General features: G+C 41.8%; 1 protein-coding gene across 1 annotated transcript in view; it reads right to left on the bottom strand.

The window, feature by feature from the left end:
* The window catches only part of ar (androgen receptor), a 108,621-nt gene extending 86,052 nt beyond the window's left edge, over positions 1-22,569 (bottom strand). The window contains exons 1-2 of the mRNA XM_039766353.1: positions 20,231-22,569; positions 581-732 (exon numbers count right to left, since the gene is read on the bottom strand). Coding sequence (XP_039622287.1) covers positions 581-732; positions 20,231-21,462 — 1,384 coding nt within the window. The 5' untranslated portion in view covers positions 21,463-22,569. The remainder of the gene's footprint in view (positions 1-580; positions 733-20,230) is intronic.
* Positions 22,570-24,717: the final 2,148 nt, after the last annotated feature.

Below are 24,717 nucleotides of genomic sequence, written 5' to 3'. Positions count from 1 at the left end.
CAATGATAGCTGGGCCGCTGTCTCTCTGTTTTACCTGCCATAATATGTGTGCATGTCTACCTGATGAGGGGACTGCAGTTGCAGAGACAAGGGTATATTTGTCTCGCCATTTTACTAAGATACTTTATTAACAGATATGTGTCTGTCCATCTGACTAGCAGACATCGAGGACAGGTCTATCTCTCTCCATTTCTATAGCAGAATCCTGAGTAGTGTGTGTGTGTCTGTCTCTCGCTTTTTCCAAGATACTCCAATAAGAGGTGTTAATTTGCCTGTCTGGTTAGTCGATTGTACCAGCAGGCTCTCCCATTAGACTGATCAAGGGATTGCATTTACCTGGTAATGTTGATTTGTGCCTATCTGCTTCATGAGGGAACTCTAGCAGAGGATGTGTGACTGTTAGTCTAACCAGGGGACTACAGTGACAGGTGCACATCTGCCTGACTAGATGATCAGGATCTGCGTCTTCGTGTTTGAATGATGAGGTGCATTTGCAGAGAACATTCTGTTAGTTGACCTTTTGTCACCTACCCTCTAAACAAATTTTTCTCTTGTTTTCTCAGTCAGCCATGCACCTTACCTTCAGCGGCCCTTTTGAAGAACACCTTGCAGCTGCCGCATGTAAGAGCTCCATAGTGACACCCCGAGGCCTCATCCCCACAGATCAGGCACGATCTCTGTGGAGTGAAGAAGTAGTCCATTGGGAAAAGATTGTCTCTGCCTCCTTCAAATCTGGAACAGAGAAAGGCGGGCCCATTATTAGGAAGAGTATGATGCTGTCAGTGCCCCTCATCAATCAGGCAGCAATTGAAGGTAACAAATATCAAAGCAGCGCCAAGAGATGGAAGTGCTGTGTGTCACTCTCAGCGGGATTCTAATGAAACGTACACTTGTCAGACAGCATGCATTTCAGATTAGGACAAAACACACACCATCATCCATCATAAATTTTAAATACCTCTGCAAAACAGACCCAGCAACTTTAACCACTTCTGCTCCCAAGACCATCTCATGAAATGCAGCCAGAAATCTGTGTCACCTTAGAGGCTCTCAGAATAGACGCGGGGCTACTCTTTTATAATCTCCTCATCTCTAGCTTTCACCTCATCCCAATTAAACCATCCATCTCTCAGCCTAAGTCAGTCCTTAAAGTTACCCAATCAGGAGCCTGGAAGACCTGTACAAACTGGGCTGAGATCCAGTCATGGCAAGTTCTTATGCTTTGTGGCATATTATGAAGCGCCACTTCCCAATTAACATTTGAGTTAAACACCCTGCTGTCAGTGATCCTGCACCCGTTCTTTTGTGAGCCATTAAATATCCCTCAAACATCCCTCATACTGGCTAGGGTGGTGAACTATAAAGCATACCTCATGGCCTTTTTGCAGCCGCCAATCTGCCTTAGCAGCAAATCACCAAACAGACACTTTAAAATGTAACAGTAAACAGAATATACAAATTAGACGAAATGCCGCCAATCGGAAGGTTGCAGGTTTGAATCCCATAAATGTCAGAAGTGACACTACTCTGTTGGGCCCATGAGCAAGGCCCTTAACCTGCAATTGCTTTGTCCTTAATATGAATTTAACCTGCATCCAGCCGTACAAGCAGGTCCTCCAGTCACCATAAAAAACAAACCTCACACTGTTCCAGTGTGGTGCTGAGGTGTCACCTGTTGCACCGGGTCCCAATACGGGGGGTTTGTCATGTGGTGGGTGTGGCAGCGCGCTGTAATCAGTGCATGCTCCCAACCTCTCTCTCTCTCTAAAACAGTGTTTGGGCACGGGGAGCGGTTAACACGTCAGATTGCACACCAGGGATGAATTCAACAATAGTTTATAGTTATTGATCTGTTGAAGCTGCCCACCAACAGCTAGCTGATAAAATGAATGTCTCTTCATCTAAGTGAACTTTTGCATAGCAAGCGTAGTGCCAGCGCCTTTCAAAAAACACTAACTGCCCTACAGAAAAGAGCCCAGGAGTTTCAAATGATGCTACATGCAGCTGAGTTTTTTTGGTTTATTATTTTAAACTCAAAGCAAATGTGATTCATCAATTTAATGATACTTCAAAGTCACCCCTACTGCATGTCATAAAGGTGCAAGTTCCTTTACTGCCAATGATGTGCTGTGTGAGCCTGAGCCAGTCATGAAACATGCCAGTGCTCTCATGGGATTTATACTTCAATTTTCTAAACCCATGTTGTCTTACTAGAAGTATGGAAACCACTGTGAGACTTAGAAAAACACCAGCTAAATGAACAAATGAGAAAAGCTCCTTCTGCTCTGACATGGATTTAATAGGTTTGATAGCAGAGCAGAATCAGATATCTCTGACCAGCCCAGTAAAAGCGATATCACCTACCACAACCCTGAATTTTAACATCACCACGTTTCTAGGCCTGCTTTTCCTAGTTGTCCATATATGGGTTGGGGTGATGGTGAGAACAAAGCTATTCCAGAAAAGATGGCTGTAAAGCAGAATACAGCCCTGGTCTAAATTAAATTCACCAATTAGCCTAACCTGCATGGAGCTTCCAAATAAAAACCCACGCTGACCCAGAGAATAAGTAAACTTTAAACACACAGTGCTCAAACTGGGATTTAGGCCCAGATTCCTGTACTAACCACCATGCCACCACAAAGCCCTAAATGTAATCAATCAAACTTTACTTTATGCTGTACACTGTCATAAAAGAATGAATGAATGTCACAGAAGTCATTTTCTCTATTTGAATACTGTACCATACAAATATTGTCACAGAGTTTTGAAGGGGTGTCCACACAGAGTATCTTTCATAGAACGGAGCAGTCATCGAGGCCAGAGTGACCAAATCACGTGTGCCTCAAAAAATGCTGCAAATCAGTGAGTTATTAGAGGCCATATTAAAACATGTTTGGGATGAGGGGAGTCACCCAGAGGCATGTCTCCACTTGGCAGCGGCTGCCCAGACAAAAAGGTTTAATGGGATCTCAGCACTGTTTTCGGAACAATGTCAGGAGCATACAAAAGGGACGGCTTGGCAGAGAGCACTGTAGTTTGGGTGGTCACTGTGGGAAGGGCAGGCTGGGGTGATGCCTGGGTCATGTGTATCTTGGAGACGTAGGCTGTGATCTGTGACAGTTTAGAGACACAAGAATACCAAAGTGTTTTTTGTAAGGAGAAAGGATGGACAGACAGGCAGGAGGTCTGAATGCCAGGGCAAATGGACAGCTCCTCATAGAGTGTGGAGAATGCTGGCCCAAATGGGGAGGCCAGGCTTTGCAATTTGAATGTTTGTCACTGTAACCCCCTCTTCTGTGTTATACCTCGGTGCCCATTTTACACAGTAGCCTGGCAACATTTGTTCCTGATCTGGAGTGGTGCAGAGAGAGCCATATGTGAATGAAATCTCATCAGCAGGGAACAATACCTATGAAATGTTACAAATAACAGAAGACCGCTAGTGAAGGGGAATGGAGAAGGCTCAAGGCTGCACAATTCTGTAAATCTGCCTTCCTTAACAGAACAAAGAGTAAAATTCCAGTCAATGTAGAAATAGCAGCCTTTCCCACACTGTGGGAGGAAGATGGAAGAGACAGACTAAGGTACAAACCTTGGTCTGTAAACCAATCAAAATAGAGGGAAAGTTCAGGTGACAGAAGTGGTTTTCAGGGTGAAGAGTGCCGCTTCATCCTCATGAGAGTGAGAATTCACACAAACTTTCATACCATAAGAAGACTGGGTGGTGAGGGATGACACTAACTATGAGAAAAAGGCCGAAATGGAGATGAGCAAAAACCGCGCTGTTAGGCAAAGCAGTCTGCTGAAGTAAAATCAATTCAATCTGCCATCCTCAGAAAAAAGTCTTTGGCCTTTTCGTGATGTGCGTCAGGATTATCAGCAAGTGGGCACCTAGCTGGAAATTGAAGGAACCATTCAGAAATAGCCCCATGTGTAGACTGTACATTGAGATAAAGGTGTCATGTTAGACATAACAACACTTGAAATGGAAGTCGTCCTCTCAGAGCATCACTGAGCCTCGTAATGTGGAGTGCCACCTAACTGACCAGTTTAGGAGGGCGCATGAGGCCTGCAACACTGTTAACGCCAACAGGGGTCGTGTTAGAGATATTAAGGTGAGAAAGGACAATCATCCTAGTAGTGTATCTCTAAACCTGACCACAGACCTGAATGACTGGTTAAAAGGACAAGTGTCATTTGTCCTGCAACACAGTGAACTATGCCGGCAATGGCACATGCACAGCTAAGACAAAATGGAACAGTAGGAGGACAACAGACTTCAAAGGATGAGTACAGATGATAGTGCACTGCGAACACAAGCTCAGGAGAGAGAGGGAGGCCACAGTCAGCTGGGGATGGAGTGATAGTGTTCATCCATAAGACACTTACTCAGGTTTCAGTAAGTAAGCTGGCTTTGGCACAACTAAATGAGGGTGATGATGGTTTACCAATCAAAAGCCTACCTTAAAGTGTGTGCCCAGTCTTCAGCAACTTTGGAAATATCCATTAGCCTTTGTGAATTATTCCACACTTAGGGGTGATGGGTTGATGCCTCTCTAATAACCAAGGACCATCCTATTGCATGCCCAAAATGCTATACAAACCCTGCCTGTTGGGTAACGGACAGGCCCTTGACCATCGTTTTGCTGATAAAGCCACTTGGCAAGTAATTTTCAAATTATGTTTCTCCACTAATCAGGCTTTCAGGTTGAGTAGTACAGGATGGTAAGATGCCAGACACATGGAGATCAGGTCTGCTGCTCTTGATCCAAAATATCCCACTGTGTTGAGCCACGTGTCCTCAGTCCACTGGCCATGACGCTACAAAGAGGGGCTGGTGAAACCAGCGCCACCCACGGAGTAGGAGCAGGCCCTTTATTGACTGTAGTAGTAATGCCACTATGACAGTCAGTCTGACACGCGCAGTGCCCCAGCCATGATAATTTTCAGCTTACACAAGCTTGACTAACCTGATGACTGTGTGAGATTACAGCCCCGAGGACTGTTGACTGGACACAACATACAGAGTCCCAGCCACAGTGACCTAAAGCTCAGAAGCCAAGACTCGCTAATGATTAAAAGCTGAAGGTCGGTGCTGGCAACCAAGTATTAAACCTCGTGGGACACCAAGAATATCTCTCTTTCTCTCCCCCTCTCTTGCCTGGCTCACAATCCCATTTCAAACAGAGCCTATTATATTTTAGGAAATTAGAAATTTCACCTGCCTTTGTTTCGACGATTTGCACTTCACTAAGCAGATTGAAAATAAGCAGGCAAACATAATTATCCTTTCGCGCCCGCGTCATTTTCTTCTATCATCGTGCTTTTAATGCAGCCTGCTAGCGTACAACCTCCCCTGCATGCCCTGCCACAAACTCAGAGCAACATGTGAGCGTCATGGGCAAGCTGTCCTGGAAAGCCGACTGTGCACCCACATTCCCCATATTTTTAATACAAAACAATTAAGATATATATAAAAAAAAACATAAAATCTACCCTTGTACACAAAGTAATTGCCACCCAAGTCATTTGCTCATTCATAACACAAACACAGCCACTCAAACCTGATGCATCCAATTTAGGGTTTCAGGATGCAGGGGCCGGAGCCTGTCCTGACCACACTGAGCACAAAGGTAGGAACCAACACTGGACAGGTTACCCATTCTTTACAGGGCACTCTCACAGAGCCAATGGAGAGGTGCCAATTTAGCATCTCTTTGGAGATTCAGGAGAAAATCCTACACAGACATGGTGACAAAGTGCAAATAAGCAGGCTTGGGTTTTGAACCCAAGACACAGCATTCATGAGGCAGCACTGCCGTGCCGCCCTTTTGCCTTTTTGTTCAGAAACCATTCCACTAATTACCTAATAAAATAAGTGGCCTTCCAAAAGGTCTTCCTCCATGAGTGAAATAACTGCCCTCCAAATCATCCTACACTGCAGATAAAACTACTGCCTTTCACTTTACATCAAATTAAATAATTTCTCCACAAATCATCCATCTCGTTAAATTGCTCTTCCAATTAACTTTCCCTTCAGTTACAATAGTCGTCCTTCAAATCAGCATAACAACCCGGCCCAGAAATTTACCCCTGCAAATGATAAACAGCATTTAAATAATTTCCTAAAGGTGTTTAAGTCAGTTTGCCTATCCTTTATGGTAGGCATCAGTCCTGGAAGGGATGCAAGTCCACTGCTGGGTACAGTCACTCTCAGTCTCATATCACATGCAAAGACGTATCGAATCCACTACAGGCTCAGCATGCCTGTTCAACATGGGAACAATTTAAAGTCGGCAACTGCATTGTTTTAGGATGAAAGCAAAACATAGAGTACATGGTGAAAAAAAAACCTATACAGACACAGAGAGAATGCAGAAAATAACCAGGATTACGATTTGAACCCTGGACTATTGTTCTGCCTCATCTGAGCCATCAGTTACTGCAAAACTGCAGTGAGTGAATAAATGGACAGCCCTTCAAAGTAGGCGTCAATGCAAAGTTAACTACTACAAAAGTACAAAATGCAAAAAATGTAACTATCTCTAAATTATTCAGCGACCCTGAATTAAAAAAAAAAAACACAGTCTAAAGTGCTCTTGCTGATAAAGTACAGTAACTACCCTATGTGTACACATTTAAATAAACTGATTTACAAATGAACTGTCCTCCACAAATATAGTTATTGCGACTCTACATTTACCAATCACTCATCTTGTGCCCCCCGCCCCCCCTTATCAGTAAAGTCTTCTTTGGCAGCGGTGCTTATCACCCCAGCATTGGTCTTGCAGTAGGAAATGGCATTGGGATTCGCTACTAGTCCACTGCAGCCAAAGTAACAGCCTGCTGCAAATAAAGGAATCACCCCACGCATTAATCACTCCTCCAAATTAACCACAGCTACAGAGTGACACAAGGGACTCCAAATAAAGTAGCTGCTCCTCAGCTTTAGCTGAAGTAAACGTTGACTGGATTAACCACATCTAGCAGTCTAAGTCTTCGGTCCTCCAGGTGAAGCTACAAATAAAGCAAATTTCCATTCTAGCAGCCAGTAAAATAGAGGAGGTGAACCCACAGAATGATTTGCACTGTATAGCAGAATTTTGAGAATTTTCTTTCCACTAAGCTTTCATTGTTTTTTATTTATTTTGTTTTAACCACATATTATATATGTAGGATAAAATAGTGATCTGCACCACAGCCTCACAGCTCCAAAGTCCAGGGTTCAAATCCAAAATCAGTTTGTTCCAGTTTGCACGTTCTCCTCATCTTTGTGTAGTCTTTTTGAACCTCAGGCAATTTAGTTTCCCTCAGCTATCCCAAATGATGTGTGTGTTCGTGTGAACTGGTGTGGCATGAATAAGCATTGGTGTGTGAAGGTGTTTACTCTTTGGTGGACTGGCATCACATCCACTTCCAACTTCGCATGTCCCAGAAAATTACTGGACATACAGTAATATGTTGCAATAAATGGGCACCCCTTCCTGGGATGATTCCTTCCTTGCAAACAGTGCAGCAGGCTACAGCTTTCCCTCAACCTGAATACATTTACTCATATATTTGTGACAGTGGTTTGGCATCCTATTCCAAGCCACTCCTTATACCATTGGAAGCTTCTGGAAATGGTGGCATCTTTCTGTCACTCTTGTAAGAAAAGGAACTATATTGCGCCTGACCCGACACAGACTCACATGGGAGGCACGGGTAAGATAAAACAAATATTTATTTTTCTTCAGCTGTAGGGCACGTCTTCCCTGTAATCCCTCCAGCCACAACACAGTCCCAAGCACAGTACACTAAGCACATAAAGTAATAAAGCACTTTCTCTTCCTCCACCACTCCTCCCTGGCAACCTCATCCTCTCCCTCTCGATTCTGGCCCCTGAGTGGTGGTCGCTGACTCCCTTTATTGGGTACCCGGAAGTGCTCCAGGTGCCTGATTGCTGACATCCAGCTGCACTTCCGGGTGTGGCGACACCAATGCCCAAAAGGGGCCAGCAGCTCCTGCTCCAGCACCCCCTGGCGGCACCTGCGGAACCCAACAGGGCTGCACAGAACTCCAACCCCCATGAAGCCCTGGGGGAGTCCGAGGCACCGCTGCAAGGCAGGGAGGCTGACATCTAGCATCCAGGGGGAGATATTGGGTTTCCCACCCATGTCCCCCTGGTATGTGTGGTGAAGGGGCGTCCCGGACAGGCATGGGCCCCGACCATCCATCACACTCTAAACATATATGCATATACAATGTATATATTGTTACAAATTTTTGTCTGTGGATTACCCTCCCAATTCATCTTGGGTAATTAATCCCACCCACTTCCACAGCCAGAAAAAGTCACCCAATGAGGACTACTGACTCCGCCCCTTCCAGCTGGAGGACTACTGTATATACATCCGATGCGCTCACAGAGGGTGGCGTCTCATTCTGGACCAATGCTCAAGAGAGACAGAGCTCCGAACCAGACGTGATTGCTACAACAGCATTTTACTTTGTGTTACACTGCCTTTTATGTGCCATTGTGTACTGTTTCTGAAAATTCTGACCTGGCTAGTGCCTCAACATTTTTTGGAATCAGTTGTCATACCGTGCACAACTACAATATATAAAAATGCATAAGACATGCTCAAGTAAGGGAATATGGTATGGCCTCAATATTGGCAATGCCACTAACACCTTCGTCTCCTTCGTCACCTACAGGACAAGTTCATCACCACAGTGATGTCAGTTCTGCTGCTCTCAACCCAGAAGTCCACCCCTATCTGCCTTGAACCAAATATAAAAGACAACATTTGTGCTACAAGTCAGCATTCAGTCAAGGCACCCACTTACGTACACAAGGAGTAATGTGTCTCTGTAAAAAATAGATGGTTTGTTGTTTTCATGACCTGTGTGGTCATTTTTGTTATGTGGTATACAGTACTTTTCTTTACTCATTATACAGAACATACTTCCAGCAATATTACCTTTCTATTTTATTCAATGTTAAATCTATCTATTAAACTATCTGTCTATAAAATGCTAAAGTCTGTCCATCTGTCACACCAACTACTGGAAATAGAACTTTGGTCTTGGTGTTGATCGAAAGTTCATGACCTGATATGTTCTGGAAATTGAAAAACACTGAGGTAGTGGCAACCACAGCAACCTAACCTTCACTCATGGGCATCTTAGAGCAATGTGATAGGAAAACAAAATTACATGGTGGAAAGAAAAAGAAGACAGTGTCATCTGCTAAGCGTCAAACAAATATCAGAGGTTGATGATGTGACGAAGAACATCATAATAGGAAGCAGAGAAGAATGGTGGCGAGTGGCAACTGCTGAGCATCAAGTGCAAGATACAGAATGCAATAATGACAAAGACGGAGAAATGGATGTGGCCAAAGGTCTGCATGTTTCATTAGTGTGTTTGCGTATATATGGAGAGAGAGAGAGAGAGAGAGAGACTGTATATACATAGTATGTATTATTTGCACTTCAGTATAAATAATGAAACATTCTTTTTACATTTAATTATTCTTCAGTGTACTGATATTCCACCCTGGGTTCCAATTATATACTAAACACGTCTAGGATATGCCAGCTAGATCCCTGTGTTGCTGAACTGAAACAATAAAAGGTGTCATTTTGCTTGACTTTTGAACTGAAATAAGTAAATTCAATAGATAGATAGATAGATAGATAGATAGATAGATAGATAGATAGATAGATAGATAGATAGATAGATAGATAGATAGAACTATCTATAACTTTTTTGCTAACCTCTTGTCAGGAATGGCATGCGCTACTATGCAGAGAAGAAGGACACAGGATTAACAAAAAAAGAAATGCAGACATCACTGTTGCATCCCTTCAAAAGATGTCTCCTCTAAATAAAGTGCCTGTTTTTACAAAGAGACTAACCCCTCCTCCAACTCAGAAACAGCACAGGCCCCTATATGTGTACTGTACAAATTAACTGTTGCTCCAAATCATCGAACCTCTGCATCTACACCTTGCAGAAGTCAGCTTACAAATTGAGAAGCTCACCTCTCTGAAAATAACTTCCTTCTGCCATATAAATAAAGTGAACGCTCCACTGCATTCGTACATAAAGAAGCTGCCTGCTACACTTACGGCATGAAAATAAATGAATGTTATACAGCATTTGCCCCAAATCACAATAGTGGTGACCAACAAAGAGGTCGAGTGCCCTCAACTAACTTCCTAATGTACAGTTAAGTGCCCTGGTAGTGAGTAGCACCACAGGACAAACAAGTTAGTGCTCTGAAGGGTTCAGTAGTCCCTGGCAGTTGGTGCTGAGCTGACATGCCCTCAAGGGTAGACTGACATCTCTCACACAATGCCTGAATCTCCTGCAGGGTGTCTGTGAGCCACCTTGGGTAAAGTCACGTGTCAAGTCCAGAACCATGAGATATCCCAGAACCTCATGCACCGGATGGTGTCAGTGAATAATTAATTTATTTCCAGAACTTTAAATTTATTCAATAGAAACTGGCTGCATGTCATACAGCAAACTCCCCACAGATGGCTGAAGATTTCCAAACACAAACAAAAAAAATAAACTTTGTTTTCCAAGAATGCTTTCCGCATTTCTTTGAATCTGCACCCTGGTACCGTAGCTGTCACTGTGATGCAGAGAATCATGTAGATGGGGTGGTTTCAGGCTATGCAAGGCTACATTGAAAGGTGCTGTGCATTAAATGGCGAATGGTATTGAAACAAGTTGCTTGTAACCATGTCGGATTTTGGAATCAAAAAAGTCACTGTTGGCCAGATCTTCTTGGAACCAAGCTCAGTTTTGGAAGCGGGCTCCCAATACAATCCAGCGCTTTATTGGAAAAATGCAAAATCTGCTGCACGAGGGGGTTCTTGCAAATTCATTCAGTACAACCGCAAAATTGCCATGCTGCCTGGTGGGGGTTGGGGTGAGCATGCAGGATGAGCGGTCTTGTTTTTCTGTTTTTTGCTCATTATCAAAATGAGAAGGAAGCCTAAGTCTCATACTGCAAATTGTTTTGGTGGAAGAAACCCGACCAAGGTTCACTCACAGTGGCCAATCAGAGGAGGCCTGCATCAGGACAGGCTTTGTTTGGGCACTAGAGGTCGCCAATGGGGGTTCCAATACCATCGAGTCTGATTTTGTCACCTTAACATATAGTGGCTTGTCAAGTGAAGTTAAAATTAAAATAACTTAAGAGAGTCAGGAAAGGGGGCAAAAATAAAAACTAAAAAACATACCATAATTGGTAATCAATCATAAGAAACCTCTGAGGACACTAAAAATATCTTCTGGTTTTGGCTTGGGATCAAATCCCAGCAGCAGGCTGTAATATGCTGGGATACTGCCGGTTAGTATCTAGATGCACAAGCTGTAATTCAATAACTAAATTTAAATGAACATTGACTTGTCACTGTTTTCACAATTTGTTGATCTCATTCCAGCATGAAGCAGATAAACATGTCACAACAGCGGTTCCATTGTTCTTAATATCTTTTGCTGTTATTGCTTAAATAATTCTGCTTTTAATAGTAAGAATAAGGTATCATTGGCAAAATAAAGATTTACTCCCTGCACTCGATCTGACAGAAGTCACTCTGAAGCTTTATTCACACTGTTATTGGACCCTCAGGCAAAGTTAGCCATTACTATGAGACTTACACTTTTTGACACAAGTAGCCATTTGGCTACTGTGGTCCTCTTCCATATGAACTTCTCCTCAGCTACTCTACACTTTCATACAGGCTACTCCTCTACTAGTCCTCCTCACTCTCACACTATGCTGCTCATTTGAAACTCATATGGGTGACCCCTCTACTCCGTTCTACTTTAAAATGGGAAACTCCTTTGCTACTCTACACTCCTCCCTTACCCCACAGGCTTGCTCTCCTACTACCCTGTACTCTAACAAAGGCTACCCTTCTATTCCTTTGCATTTTCACTCGGATTGATCTGTATATTTGTGCAGACTGCTCCCCTGCTTTCTTAAGTAGATTATTTCTCTAATATTAGGCAGATAGCTACTCAACTCCTTTATATTCTCATACAACTGGCTCCTCCACTGGTCTAAACTCACTGACAGGCGTCAGGCCTCTTTTTTGCTCCCTTGCACCCTAACAGAAGCAGTTCCTTGCTAGTCTAAACTCTGACACAGGCTACTCCACCATTCCCTTGCATACTCAGAGAGCCAGTGGTTCCACCACCACTCTTCATTCTCATGCAGTCAACTCCTTTGCACTCAATGGTGGCTCCATCATTACACTTCTCGTTTACTATTTTGTATGCTTGCACAGACGTCTGCATCACTCCTTTTAATTCTCACTCAGACTATTCCTTTGCATTGTCAGACAAGACATCTCCGTTGTTACTCTAGACCAGGGGTGCCCACACTTTTTCGGCTTGCGAGCTACTTTTAAAATGACCAGGTCGAAATGATCTACCTACATTAAAAATTTTATATATATACTGTATATATATATATATATATATATATATATATATATATATATATATCAATACGAAGTCTGAATCACAATCTGATTGTATGGGTGGTTACCTACCAGGTAACGTGTGTGGTTGGTCTGCAAGTCGGCAGACATGCGCCACGGGTGCCCTCTCAGTTGTGAGAAGCAAATCATAGAATGTTACATAGTTAATTGTCAAATAATGCAAAGGGTACGTGACACGTGTTTCGCCCTATTTTGGGCTCATCAGGCGTACACACTCCACTGCACCCTTCATCGGGGATCGAACCTCGGATGTCAGACAAACGCGCTTCGATTGTGACATTGTGAGAAAAAAAAATCCTTTTCCAATTCCACATCCAGCCAATACCCTCCCTAATCAATTTTTTATTTAAATCCCTTCTTTAGTCAATATAAATTGGAAGGCTAACTAGATCACATCCAAAGTTTTGCAGTAGCTCGCGCGTTTAATCGTGCATGCGGGATGACCAGTGTGTGAGAAGAAGAGAGATCTCAGACTGACCTGTATGTCAATCAAGTGGCATATGGCATAGGGAGGATATATGATACTAACGTATAAAAAAAATTTTTTTTGAATGCAACGCGATCTACCTGCATTACCATTGTGATCTACCGGTCGATCGCAATCGACGCATTGGGCACCTCTGCTCTAGACTTTCACCCAAGATACTCCTCCATTATATTATACACACTATATTACACAGACAGCCCTTCTGCTATTTTACACACTGATGCAGGCTACTCCTCACTGTCACACAGACTGTTCCTCTATTACTCTTCTCCTAGATTATTCCATACTCTCACAGGCTGTTTCTCTGTTACTCTTTAATCTTACACAGGCTGCTCCTCCACTACCCTATACACAATATATCACACAGGCAGCTCATATGCTATTTGCATTGTGAAACAGGCCACCCTTCAGTCTCACACAGGCTTTTCATCCATTACTTCTTGAATTTTTAAAAGGTTGCTCCTCCATTACTCACCATTCATACACAGACTGCACCTCCAATATTCTTGATTTGCACAGAGGATGCTCCTCAAATACTCACCACTCTTACACATTACTCTTGAATTTCTCAAACATTGCTCCTGCAATACGCACCATTCTTCCATAGGCTGTTCTTCCATTACTCTTTAATTCCACAGAGGTTTTTCCTCCATTACTCACTCCATTTACCTAGGCTGCTCCTTGATGACTACTCACTCTCACTCAGGCTGCTCCAGCATGGCTCTTCCTTTGCTCATAGACAACTGCTTGAACCCCCACACAGACTGTTCCTTGTTTGCGCCCTCACTCAGAGTAAACTTATTTGTCTTCTATGTCACCCAAGTATCTCCTCCACTGCTCTACATCCAGATACAAATGATTCTTTTTTGATCTTTGTGCTCTCAGAGCGATGGATCCTCTACTGCTCTCCACTTAGAATGGTGCTCTACAGTCTCCTCATAGTACTTCTCCACAGCTCTGCATTTCTCTCCATTCTCATCTATAACTCTTTTGCACGTTCACTAGGTCAACTTCCCAACTAGTCTTTACAAAGTCTTCCCTTCTCCTACTTTACTATCTCCCCCCGGGTGGTACATTTCCATAATTCTGTGCTATCTCACAAGCAGATAGCTCCAGTAGCACTACCCAAAGAGTGTTGTTCACTCCTTCCCAAAGAGTGCTGTTCACTCTTGCTTTCACGGCCAGGAATGTGCCACTGCCATACCAGCTTTCCTAAATTATCTACTACGGCTCAGCAGAAGTTACACATTACTGAGATCTGGCATTTGTTGCCAGAATATCCAAAGATGGGATAAAAAGTGTGGAGAATAAATTACTATTGGGGATTCTTGGGTGGATTAGACATACACTCATTGGGCTCTGGAAATAATTTTGTATATTTCTCAACTCACAATAGTGGCAAGACCTGACTGACAGGAGTAACGTGACATCTGTCATGCACATCCAACAAAGTTGGTAAACAAAAAGCAGCCCCTACAGCACAGTCAGCGACTGGACACAAAGGCTGCCCACCCTGCAGTGTGACTGGCAACGGCTCACGGGTGGACGTGTGCAGCCATGTTACGGAAGTTGGTGTTTTGTCTGTAGTTGGAAGTTTTAGGATGCCTCCATTTTTACCCAGATACGCTGATGCAGCTGCTATACTTTACTTTGCAAATTTGTAGAAGAAATTTAAGAGAAAACTATTCATTTTTTGCATGTAGCATTGTTATTTTTTTACTAGATCCCTCCGGCAGCTGCCTTTCTAGTTGAGAGTTGTTTCTTCTGTATTTAGTTTTTGGTATTAAAGCCAAAAATCCAGAGGTGAAGCCGGAAGCAATCTGCTGAGCCAGCGCTCACAAAACATAATTAAAGTTGTTAAATAATAAAATAATATTTTAAATAGAATAGAGTACAAATCGAATAAGCTGAATGAATCAGGAGCGGCAAATGTGAGAAAGACGATTTTTATAAATGGTCAACACACATGCACACCCCTCCACCCTCCCCCTTTCCTCCATCTTGAGATGTTTTAGACACTCAAAATGCAGACAGAAGAGCGTGTCTGAGTATTAATTCATGTTCACTAATTTATAGCCATGCTATAAAAGTCTCCCCGCATTGTGAATCAAGGTTTTCCGCCTTTTGACACGATTAAACAGAGGGAGAGTCCCGGGTCTGAACTAGCTGTACTGTACAACGTGGACCGCGGCTGCGCAATCACAAATAGGGCGGTGTCCCTCCAGCGTCTACGTTGCTGTCTCTTCATTCACACTCACATGCTTCATTTCGGCCATTTTAGGATCGGCCTTTCTTACAGTTCACCCGCCTTGGGGGTCACATTGTCCATCTAAGTCCCCGGGCCTACCAAAGTCCCAAAAGCGATTTAGCATTACAGTTTCCAGTTTTCAAACTGTGATGGCTGGGCATCATAAAAAAAAATCGTTCTGTTGCGTGAAGGTGTCTACAATGTTCAGAGGAGTCTGCCCAGTCAATCATTTTTGCTAATCGGCTGCATTAATTACACTGCACATAATCATCTCCAGACATTTATCTTTAAGCGCTTCACTGGAGCCCGATACAGAAGACAAACCTTGATAGGCCTGGAAGATGAATGCTGGATGGCCTTCACTGGGACTGCTCGCATAAACTTGGGCTCATCATATGTCCATTGCTAAATTTCATGGTGCCACGTCAGTGGTATTGTACAAGAGCAATTTTACTTAGGAAAAAATAACTTATGTAACAAGTACTTTCTTTCTGTTTTATTATTTCTTTTGCTTGATCCAATATTAGATAGATAGATAGATAGATAGATAGATAGATAGATAGATAGATAGATAAGAACCCTATATGTTCAACACATACATAAATAGCAAACGTATATACCTAGTTTGTACGTACAGCATTTTAAGTATTTTGTACATAGAAAAAAAGATATTTTATACAAATTTGTGTATGTGAATATATATATATATATATAATTTATATATATATATATATATACATATAAAAATGAAGCAATTACATATTTTGTTACTTATATCCCTATCTACATATATAAATGCATATATGTATATACCAACATTAATATATCCGTATTTGCATATAAGCTTTTAGACAGTATATAATAATGCATAAAAGATTAAATATAAAAACAATAAAAAAAATTCATATATATATATGGGTATAACATATCCTAATAAATATACAGTTTAAAATACAACACATTTTAATGACATCTGCTCTATTAAGAATTGGAACATGCCAACCTTTTGGTTGTTGTCAAAAATAATTTCTTGGAAGGTTGGCTTTACGTGAATTCAGCAATTATTAATAAAAATAAAGTGAAAGTCTGTGGGAACTTTATGGGCATATACAGTAGCTGTACAAATTTGTGCAAGTATGAATACAAATCCATGCACATGTACATGGATGTATTTTTGTATGGATAAATTTTATCGTAATTTATATCACTGTGGTACAGTAGATTTAAGTATCATTATTTTTGTCAAGAAAATAAAAAGACACAAGTTTACGTGATAATGACGCACCTATACTTTAAGGACCTTTAAATTTTTTGGTTCCTACTCTGCATAAACTGCTGCAAGATCACAGAAGTATGGACAATACATGAACGGATGTAAATTCATTGGGGGGCTCTTGGTTAGCTAGTCAGAGCTGGGTGCTGTGGTTCCACTGAAGAAGTATACAGAAACTGGACAGAACCTTGGGTTTGCCAAAGAGAACAACGGATTGGCTGGTGTTCTCTTTGTATAAAAGAATCAAATATACCTCAAAGGACTTAAACTCCAGTATAAAAAACAGTGTGTTATTGTGCAAAGAAATTATTAAAACACGTGGAAAGAACATGCATATGGACGATAATGACGTTTTATAATTAATTACCCTAGCATATGCTGGGAAGCAGCAAGTTTGAGAAGTTAAACTACCTTAACAACACCTTGAGGAAAGAGTTGCAAAGTAATTAGTCAGTGTTACATTGTGTATTTCGGGACTGACAATTCAATCTTCTGGGACCCTAAATGCTTAAAAAAGCTAAACTCTGACAATTTGATAATGCTTCAATATTTAATACAGCCCAGAGTTAAAAAAATATGTTGCCCTTCACAATGAAATGGCTACATAAAAGGCAAACGGAAACAGCCTTCTTCATAAATGAAATATTAACTACACACAAATTAAATACTGGTCAATACTCAGGGCTAAAGTTTATAAACGTTACTTACTCGCTCAACATACTTTTTAAATAAATACATTCAAATGTTTTTTGAAACTGAACAAATATACAATTGCATGTAATTCCATTTGAAATTAATGCAAAGAGGCAGTGGGAGTATCCATTTATGTTTGGAAAACTAAATGACTAAGCTGCATAAATTATTTTCATAGAAATACTCTAAACCCACTGGTTCACACAAAACATATAGTGTACGTAAAGTGTTCAGTTTAATTTATAACTGTACTTTGTAATGTAAGGCTTATACCTTTTAGTATTAAGATGTAAATAAATTATGTGTACATGTATAGAGACATATTAAAAAAAGCCTGTCATGAACAGACACAATTACAATACCCTACACATGTATGAGCATGGATAATTATATATATATATATAACTTGTTGTAAGTATGTGAGGCTGGCAACTTGTACATTTACAAGATTGTACATAAGTACACTGTGCCATTGTGACATTCTTTTGAGTTAATAAAACTATTGAGTTAATAAAGATACTGTAATAATAATATCCTGCATGTCTTTTGCCATACAGGCAACTGTAAGCCTACTTTTGCCCTCCCCTATATATAAACTGTAAATTACTTAACAATACAAATGGTTTCTTAATAAATATACACAGAAGAAGATAGTTATTTTTAAATGAAAAATATTTAAAAATTAATTGTTACATTACCTGAAATAGATAGATAGATAGATAGATAGATAGATAGATAGATAGATAGATAGATAGATAGATAGATAGATAGATAGATAGATATTTCGTTGGTTATTTCAGGACAACGTATAATTAAGAAAATTCACAAGTAGGGTATTAAGAACATCGAGTAACAACACCATGTACAATCCCTGTCGTTTCCAAGAAAACTGCTGTGTAAGAACAGGTCAGTTACCTGTTTTGTTTTGTTTTTCTAGCGATCCGTTACAAAACAGTTGACACGCAGCACATATCTGACCTTAAAACGAAGACCTTTCACAAGAGTAGTAATCCACACAACCATCCATTTTAAAATTTTCAAATCAAATATAATTTTAAAATTGCACAGCACTTGCATGATTATACGGTTTTTATAAAAAGTAACATAAAGACAAGATTTCGATGCATGGTCTTAATAAGTATTAATTGACTTTAAAAGTATCTTCGCATGAAATAAGTCAGCTCGAGTCATTCTTAGACATTAAAAATATGTGGTGAAATCAGCGGACATGGAAAAAGAACACCCAGTATAGAGTTTACAAAACCAGTTTTTCGTACAAAGAAACCGACCCAATGCCAAGCCGTTCTTCTTCATTTGCGTCTAGCAATTTTACTTAAGATGTACTGTTAATGAGTTACAAGTCTGCAGCGGTAAATAAACCAGCAACAGAAAGTTCGCGACTTAGCGTCAACCTGGGGCGTTAATTCGCACAATGGGCATACTTTTCAGAAAAAAGCAGGTACTTGCAGGAGTTACCAGAGCCTGTCCGGTGCATTACCCTCTCGTATCTACAGCTGCACTTATCACTATCTGGCTTTCCTTGTGCACCTACTCCCTATCCTTTGTGCTCCTATACTTTTTGTTTTTAAAACGACGCTGTAGGCCTGACCTGCGCTTTAATGGCTTTGACCTTGATATGGCCAGCAACTGCTAAATGAAATGGATTATACGTGTTCATTGTAAGAAACGGGAGAGAAGCGACTGGACACCCCTGTTCAAGCAGTAGTCAGTCCGTTTGAGACTTGCTGTTCTGCGTTGCCATGCTGTTTCATTATTTACTCTACTATAACTTAAGTTATTTGTTTATTTAAGAGTGCTAATTGTTCATTGCTGGTTCCTCAATAAAATTTAAATTTCCTGGTGAATTTAACTTTCGACTCCTATTTCCCTCCACACTGCTTTAAGAAGAAACCCGCTCCGCTTGATCGAACGGCGCAAAGAATTTAAGTCTTCATGAAGCCGTTTCCGTGGGAGACTCGGGTGTTTCAGACGCATCCGCCTTTGATTATACGCAAAGCACATACCATATATGTATTCACGCTATATTTACGTGTTTAAGCATGTATATATATATATATATATATATATATATATATATATATATATATATATATATATATATATATATATATATATATATGTGCTGTGCTTTAACAAGGCAGACTCCGTCAGGATGCATGTCTATTTGAGTGTCTTGATTTTTCAGGAAGAGGTGTTCAGGCAAAAAAGGTGAGTGTGGTAAAGGATAAGTTTAGTAGGTCTACAGGGTCAAATGAGTTACGGCTTGTTATTATTAACAGCTCTCATAACCTAGGAATACAGAAGACGCGGTGTTACATTATAGGTGTGCCTTATAACATGTGGACTCTAATTCGACTCCTTTCTAGGCTGGCGTCTGTGTGTGTTGTATATTCTTCCCGTGTCCACGTGGGTTTCCTGATGCGGCTCCTATTTTCACAGAAAATTCAAAATCACAATCTCAGGGTGAATGGTGGCTCTATGTTGCCTAAACATATGTAAATGTGTCCTAGTGTCTTGTTTCATCTACCACGTTTCCATGTCGGAATAAACAAGGGTAGTAAAACAAATACAAGGGTGGAAGAAAAAGCACATGTTGCCCAGTTATATGCATAGCTATCATGAGTCTGAGCTGAGGCGTTCAAAGCACGACATTCCTTCTTTCTTTTAAGGTGTAATGGTTCACAGAATGTTTGGATAGCTAAGTACCACGTGCCATTTGGAGGCTTGGACATTAGTCCGGCAGAACGGCATGTGCATATGCAGCAGCAGTTTCTGAAAAGTACGAAAAAGTAACGTCCCCTTGCCACTTATTTACTTATACTAGTCCGAAGTTTCTATTTATGATCAATAAATTTTAAAAAGCAGTGGAAAATGGTTAGTCAAACAGACATCTGATCTTATTTAAGGACTGCCTAAAAAACTGAGACGTGTCTTTGCCTCACGGCTTTTATTTTAATGTGGTTCTCTAATAGACTTTGCTAATGTAAACTGCTCACCTTATGTCTCCGTATGGCATCTCTATCCACTCGCCGTCGTCATTCTTCACGAAGGAGGCACCTGGGTAGGGCACCTTGGTCAACATGCCGCTCAAGAACCAGGGCTCATCCTGTGACCCCAGTGTAGTACTGAAATAAGGGCTCATCTGCCCTAGCTCTGGGGGGTGTCGGTGTGGTTCATACAACCCCTCTGCCATGTCGCTGCGGCGGCATGAAGAGCCCCAAGCATCTCCGGGTGTGTGGTTAAATTGTTCCGTCTTTATTCGAATGCTCAAGTGGGACGGGTAGCGCTCCTCTCTGGAATCTTGGTGCCTATCAGTTTCTTCGGAGAGATGACCAGGTTTGTATAGTCCGCAAGGCATCGTACTTCCCTGCTCCCTGTGTAAAGGGTAGTTTTGCCCATACCCTCCCGTCTGCTCAAATCGGCACGGCTTTGAATGACCTCTGTCCATTTCAACGATGTATTCATTGGACTCCTCGTACGCAGGTACTTTAAAGTCGGGATCCAGGTCCTGCTCTCCGCCAGGACAATGTGCAGAAGTGACGCGGGGTAGACGGACAGTCTCCTCCTTCATCTTGTCATCGCGTTGGATCCCTTTGGTCGCGACGTCGCTTTGCTCGTGTGCGCCGGGGCACCTGCAATCTGTATAGGCATAGAAGGCAGTTGGATACATGCAGTCTCCTGGAGCGCGGTCACCTCCAGCCAGTTCACTCATGTCGCCCGAGTCAGGATGCAAGCCCAGGGACACTGACACAGCTTTGCAGAGCTCCCGACCAGTCTCAGAGATCGACGTGCTGCTCGAATCGGCGCCCTCCCTATCATTTTTCATTTTGATTTGTGGCGCCCGGGACGAAGTGGACTGGGACTCCAGCCTGCAGTCAGTGAAAAGTGTACCACGCACGGTACCATCAGCCGGGTCCGCCGGCCCAAAAGCCGGTGGAAAGTCGCCGTGCCGGTCCGCCGCGATCCTCTCTGCAAAGTGAGACTGGCGAACGAAGGTACTCTCCGGGTAAGATCCTCTGTTGGGCGCCGGTCGGCCGGAAGGACGCATCTCCCAGGGGTACTGGTTCGACAGGAAAGTGTACTTGGAGCCCGGGATGTCGTAGCTGTCGCAAGCACCGCCACTGCTGTGAAACGCGGCTCTCACGCTGTGAAATACGTTTTGGAAAGCGCCACGAAAGACGCCACCGGGGGAGTCGCAAGCTCCTCCTAGCCCAACCTGAATCTCCATCGTCCACTAAAAAAAACACAGAGTCCCGGGCAAGCTATCAGTTACTGAACGAGAGGACAGTTATGGCGCTCGTCATGCGGAACGGAGTGAGGGCGAGGTGCCGGAAGGTGCGCCTGACACTTCGGGGCAGGCTGGAGCACGCACGCTCCCGGTACAGGTCCGAAAAGCGCTCGAGATGCAGCGCTGCACGCACGCTACTGTCGCCTTCTTCTCTGCTTGCCCATGTTATTCTTGCTCGCAAGCTGAGTGGAAAAAGTAGCAAGACTGACGTTTCGACGATTCTACAACGGGGTGCGCCTCAGCAGATGAGGCCCTTCAAATAGAAGCGCACGAGCGCAGCCGGGACAGCCGTCACAGTCTGCCCTTGTCGAATGACTGCTTGGTGTGCCTGCGCTGCTCCACCTCCAGCCCCTCGCCTGCTCTCTAGCCGCACTTGAATCTTGTCTTTCACAGTTCCCAAATCTGCCAAAGTAAAAGTTTCCCAGGCTTGCGCTTTGAGATTGAGAATGGACGCTCTGCTCTGCCCCTTCGCTGCTTTTGGCCCGGAGATTTACTTTGTGGTGTGACGCCCCTCTCTTTCTCTCTCCCTCCCTCAGTCTCTCTCTCTCTCCCTCTCTCTCTGTGTCTCAGCAACTCCAAAGTCCGAAGAGAGTGCGTCTGTTTTCAGCTCCGCACTTGGCATTCAACCCTTTTGGACTCGTAATATTAATTTTTTGGGCACAGTCCAAATCAGCAGTGTCAGTCACAGCAGATGTACAAAGTGTCCGCTTCCACTTAAAGACCCCTCAGTAACATTCAAATGCTAGCTCACGACGCGCTGATTCCGAAAAGAAGCGCGTGTCAAGCTTCCGAACTAGCCCTGTCCCAGTTATTATCGCCCACTTTCAAGTCGTTATATTTTCAACGCAGTATTATGTATAAATATAGAACAACTATTATTACTGTTGTTGCAACCCTCCTGCTATTATTATTAGAAACATGTTATAGCCTTGTTTTTATTGCAGTTATTGTACTTGGTTATATTTACACGGTTCCCCACTATTCTTAGGTGATGACCACAGCATATTTTACTGAATAAAAGAGCGATATAATGGAGTAAAAGGAAAGTTATTTACTCTTTATTTTTAAAGTACTTTTCTTTTTATCAATCGCTAAATTATTTTTTAATCCTTTAAATGAATGAATGTAAACTAAGACGCGCCTTATTTTTCTTTCTTCTTTCTTTGCAATGATACAGTTATAAAACTAATAATAATCACATTGCTCATGTAAGTAAAAAAGTAACGTTAAGATTTTTTATTCAAATTTATGTATTTCAGTTTTTTCCGAAGCGCGAACTGCAACCGCAGTAGGCTACATCTTCCGTTTATTTCTGTTAAATTAATTTTTTTAAGTGCTGCTCAGAGAATTAGTTACAATTCCAGAGCCTTCCAGCCGGTTTATTTGTCATTGCTTATACTTTTAATTTTTTTTTTTTTTGAAAAATAATTTCATTACAAACAGCATTTATGCTGCTGTATTTACTCGATGTTTTCCCCATACGAATTAAATGACCTTCTTTATCAGTCATTCTTTTGTAACCATTGGTATCATTATTCATAAAGTTGCCTCAAAAGGCGCTATTTAATCTGCGCTGTAAAAGCCTTTACTCAATAATTATTCACCGATTGATTCATTCACTTTTTAAAAAGTAATATTACTGCTTTACTGGATGATTTTTAGTATTGTATTCACAGAACGTATTATTTATTTCATGTAATGCTCGGAACAGTAAGCGTTATATTATCGTATGCATTCAACAGTACAGTACACGCAATTTATTTCCACCCATGTAATATTGTCTGCTATATTGAAGACCATATGCGATAAGGGTTATAGTTTTTGTTTTACATGTTTTAGGCACTACGCGTTTTCTATAAGCCAGTGAAGTCGACAACACCGCCACAGTTTTTAAGATTTTTTTCTCTGTGTATAAGGCACACAAGCAAGTTTTAGCACCAAGTAAACGCAGCGCTCCGTTTCTCATAGCGATTACACGCGCTCCGTCTTGCCGCTGCGGCATCGGTGTTTTGAAGACCCTTATCATGTCATTTTGTCACGAAATCTTTTGCACCTGGAGTGGGATGGGGGATCTCTGAGTTTGGAGGAGTCGTTGATCTCTAGTCATTCATTTGTAGGAGAGCCAAAACGCAGAAATTATTTTGCTTTTAAACCTTTCAGCCGATAATACTTATTTTTAAAATGATTTAAAAAAATAGCATTGGCCAGCACAATAATCTTTATTATTAGTCTAACGCTATAGCATATTTACAACTGCTTCGTTGTTAATACCAGTCTAGCAATACTGGATAAGTGCAATAGATAGGCAGATAAAGACGCTGTATTATTGATTAGAAAATTTAAATACAGAAAGACATACGACTCTCTCTCCCTCTAACACTTCCAGACAGACAGACAGGTCGAACACAAGCTTTCGGCATCAGATTTGTTTACTGACCAGAACTCAAGACTAGTCTGGAATATCTTGGAGCAAGCTGCTCCCATTTCAAAAGTAAACCCCCAATCTCCCCAATCCTGACCATGTCACGAAGGGTGAATATTTCCTAAAAAAAAGTCTGCTCACAGAGAAGTGATCAATGATGAGCCACCATGACTTTTTCAGTGAGACATCCAGCATACTGCAATAGAAAGTTTACTCCTCCGATCCTGGACAAAATGTGTTTTACCTGAAGAGCAGACATTCTGAATATGACAGCAATTAGGAGCTTGGATTTATTGACGAAGGAAACAAAGTGCCTAGAAGAGGAATTCGGGCCGCAGTGGAAATGAAACAAGTCATTTACCTGAGCTGTATGAACTCCTGATAAGAACTTAACATTTCACAGCAGCTATTTCGGCACTTATCAGTCCCATTAAATGTGATAAAAATAATCTCTGGTATGCACAGTGTCAACTATTTGCTGGTCTGATAGACTGACTGTTGTGTTCTGTAATTTTGCTCACTGAAGTCACAGCTTTTGTTTTTTAATCAGTTGAGTAAATTCTGTCAACACATCAGTCTGACAATTGGCTTTGAATGTGAATTTAGCACAATGATTTGAGAAACACAATCAACTGAATTCATCTTTGTAATTTGCTCTGCTCTGATATAGAACATAGTCAATTAAGTCCTGGTCATTTAAACCTATGATTTAGGAAGTCTTCAATGGCTTTGCTTAAAGCTGTATTCTTGGAGGTTCACCAAATACTAGATCA

Source organism: Polypterus senegalus, chromosome 10, assembly GCF_016835505.1.
Source record: "Polypterus senegalus isolate Bchr_013 chromosome 10, ASM1683550v1, whole genome shotgun sequence".
NCBI lineage: Eukaryota > Metazoa > Chordata > Cladistia > Polypteriformes > Polypteridae > Polypterus > Polypterus senegalus.
The sequence above is the reverse complement of the archived record's forward strand: the minus strand, read 5'-3'. Positions and strand labels throughout refer to the sequence as shown.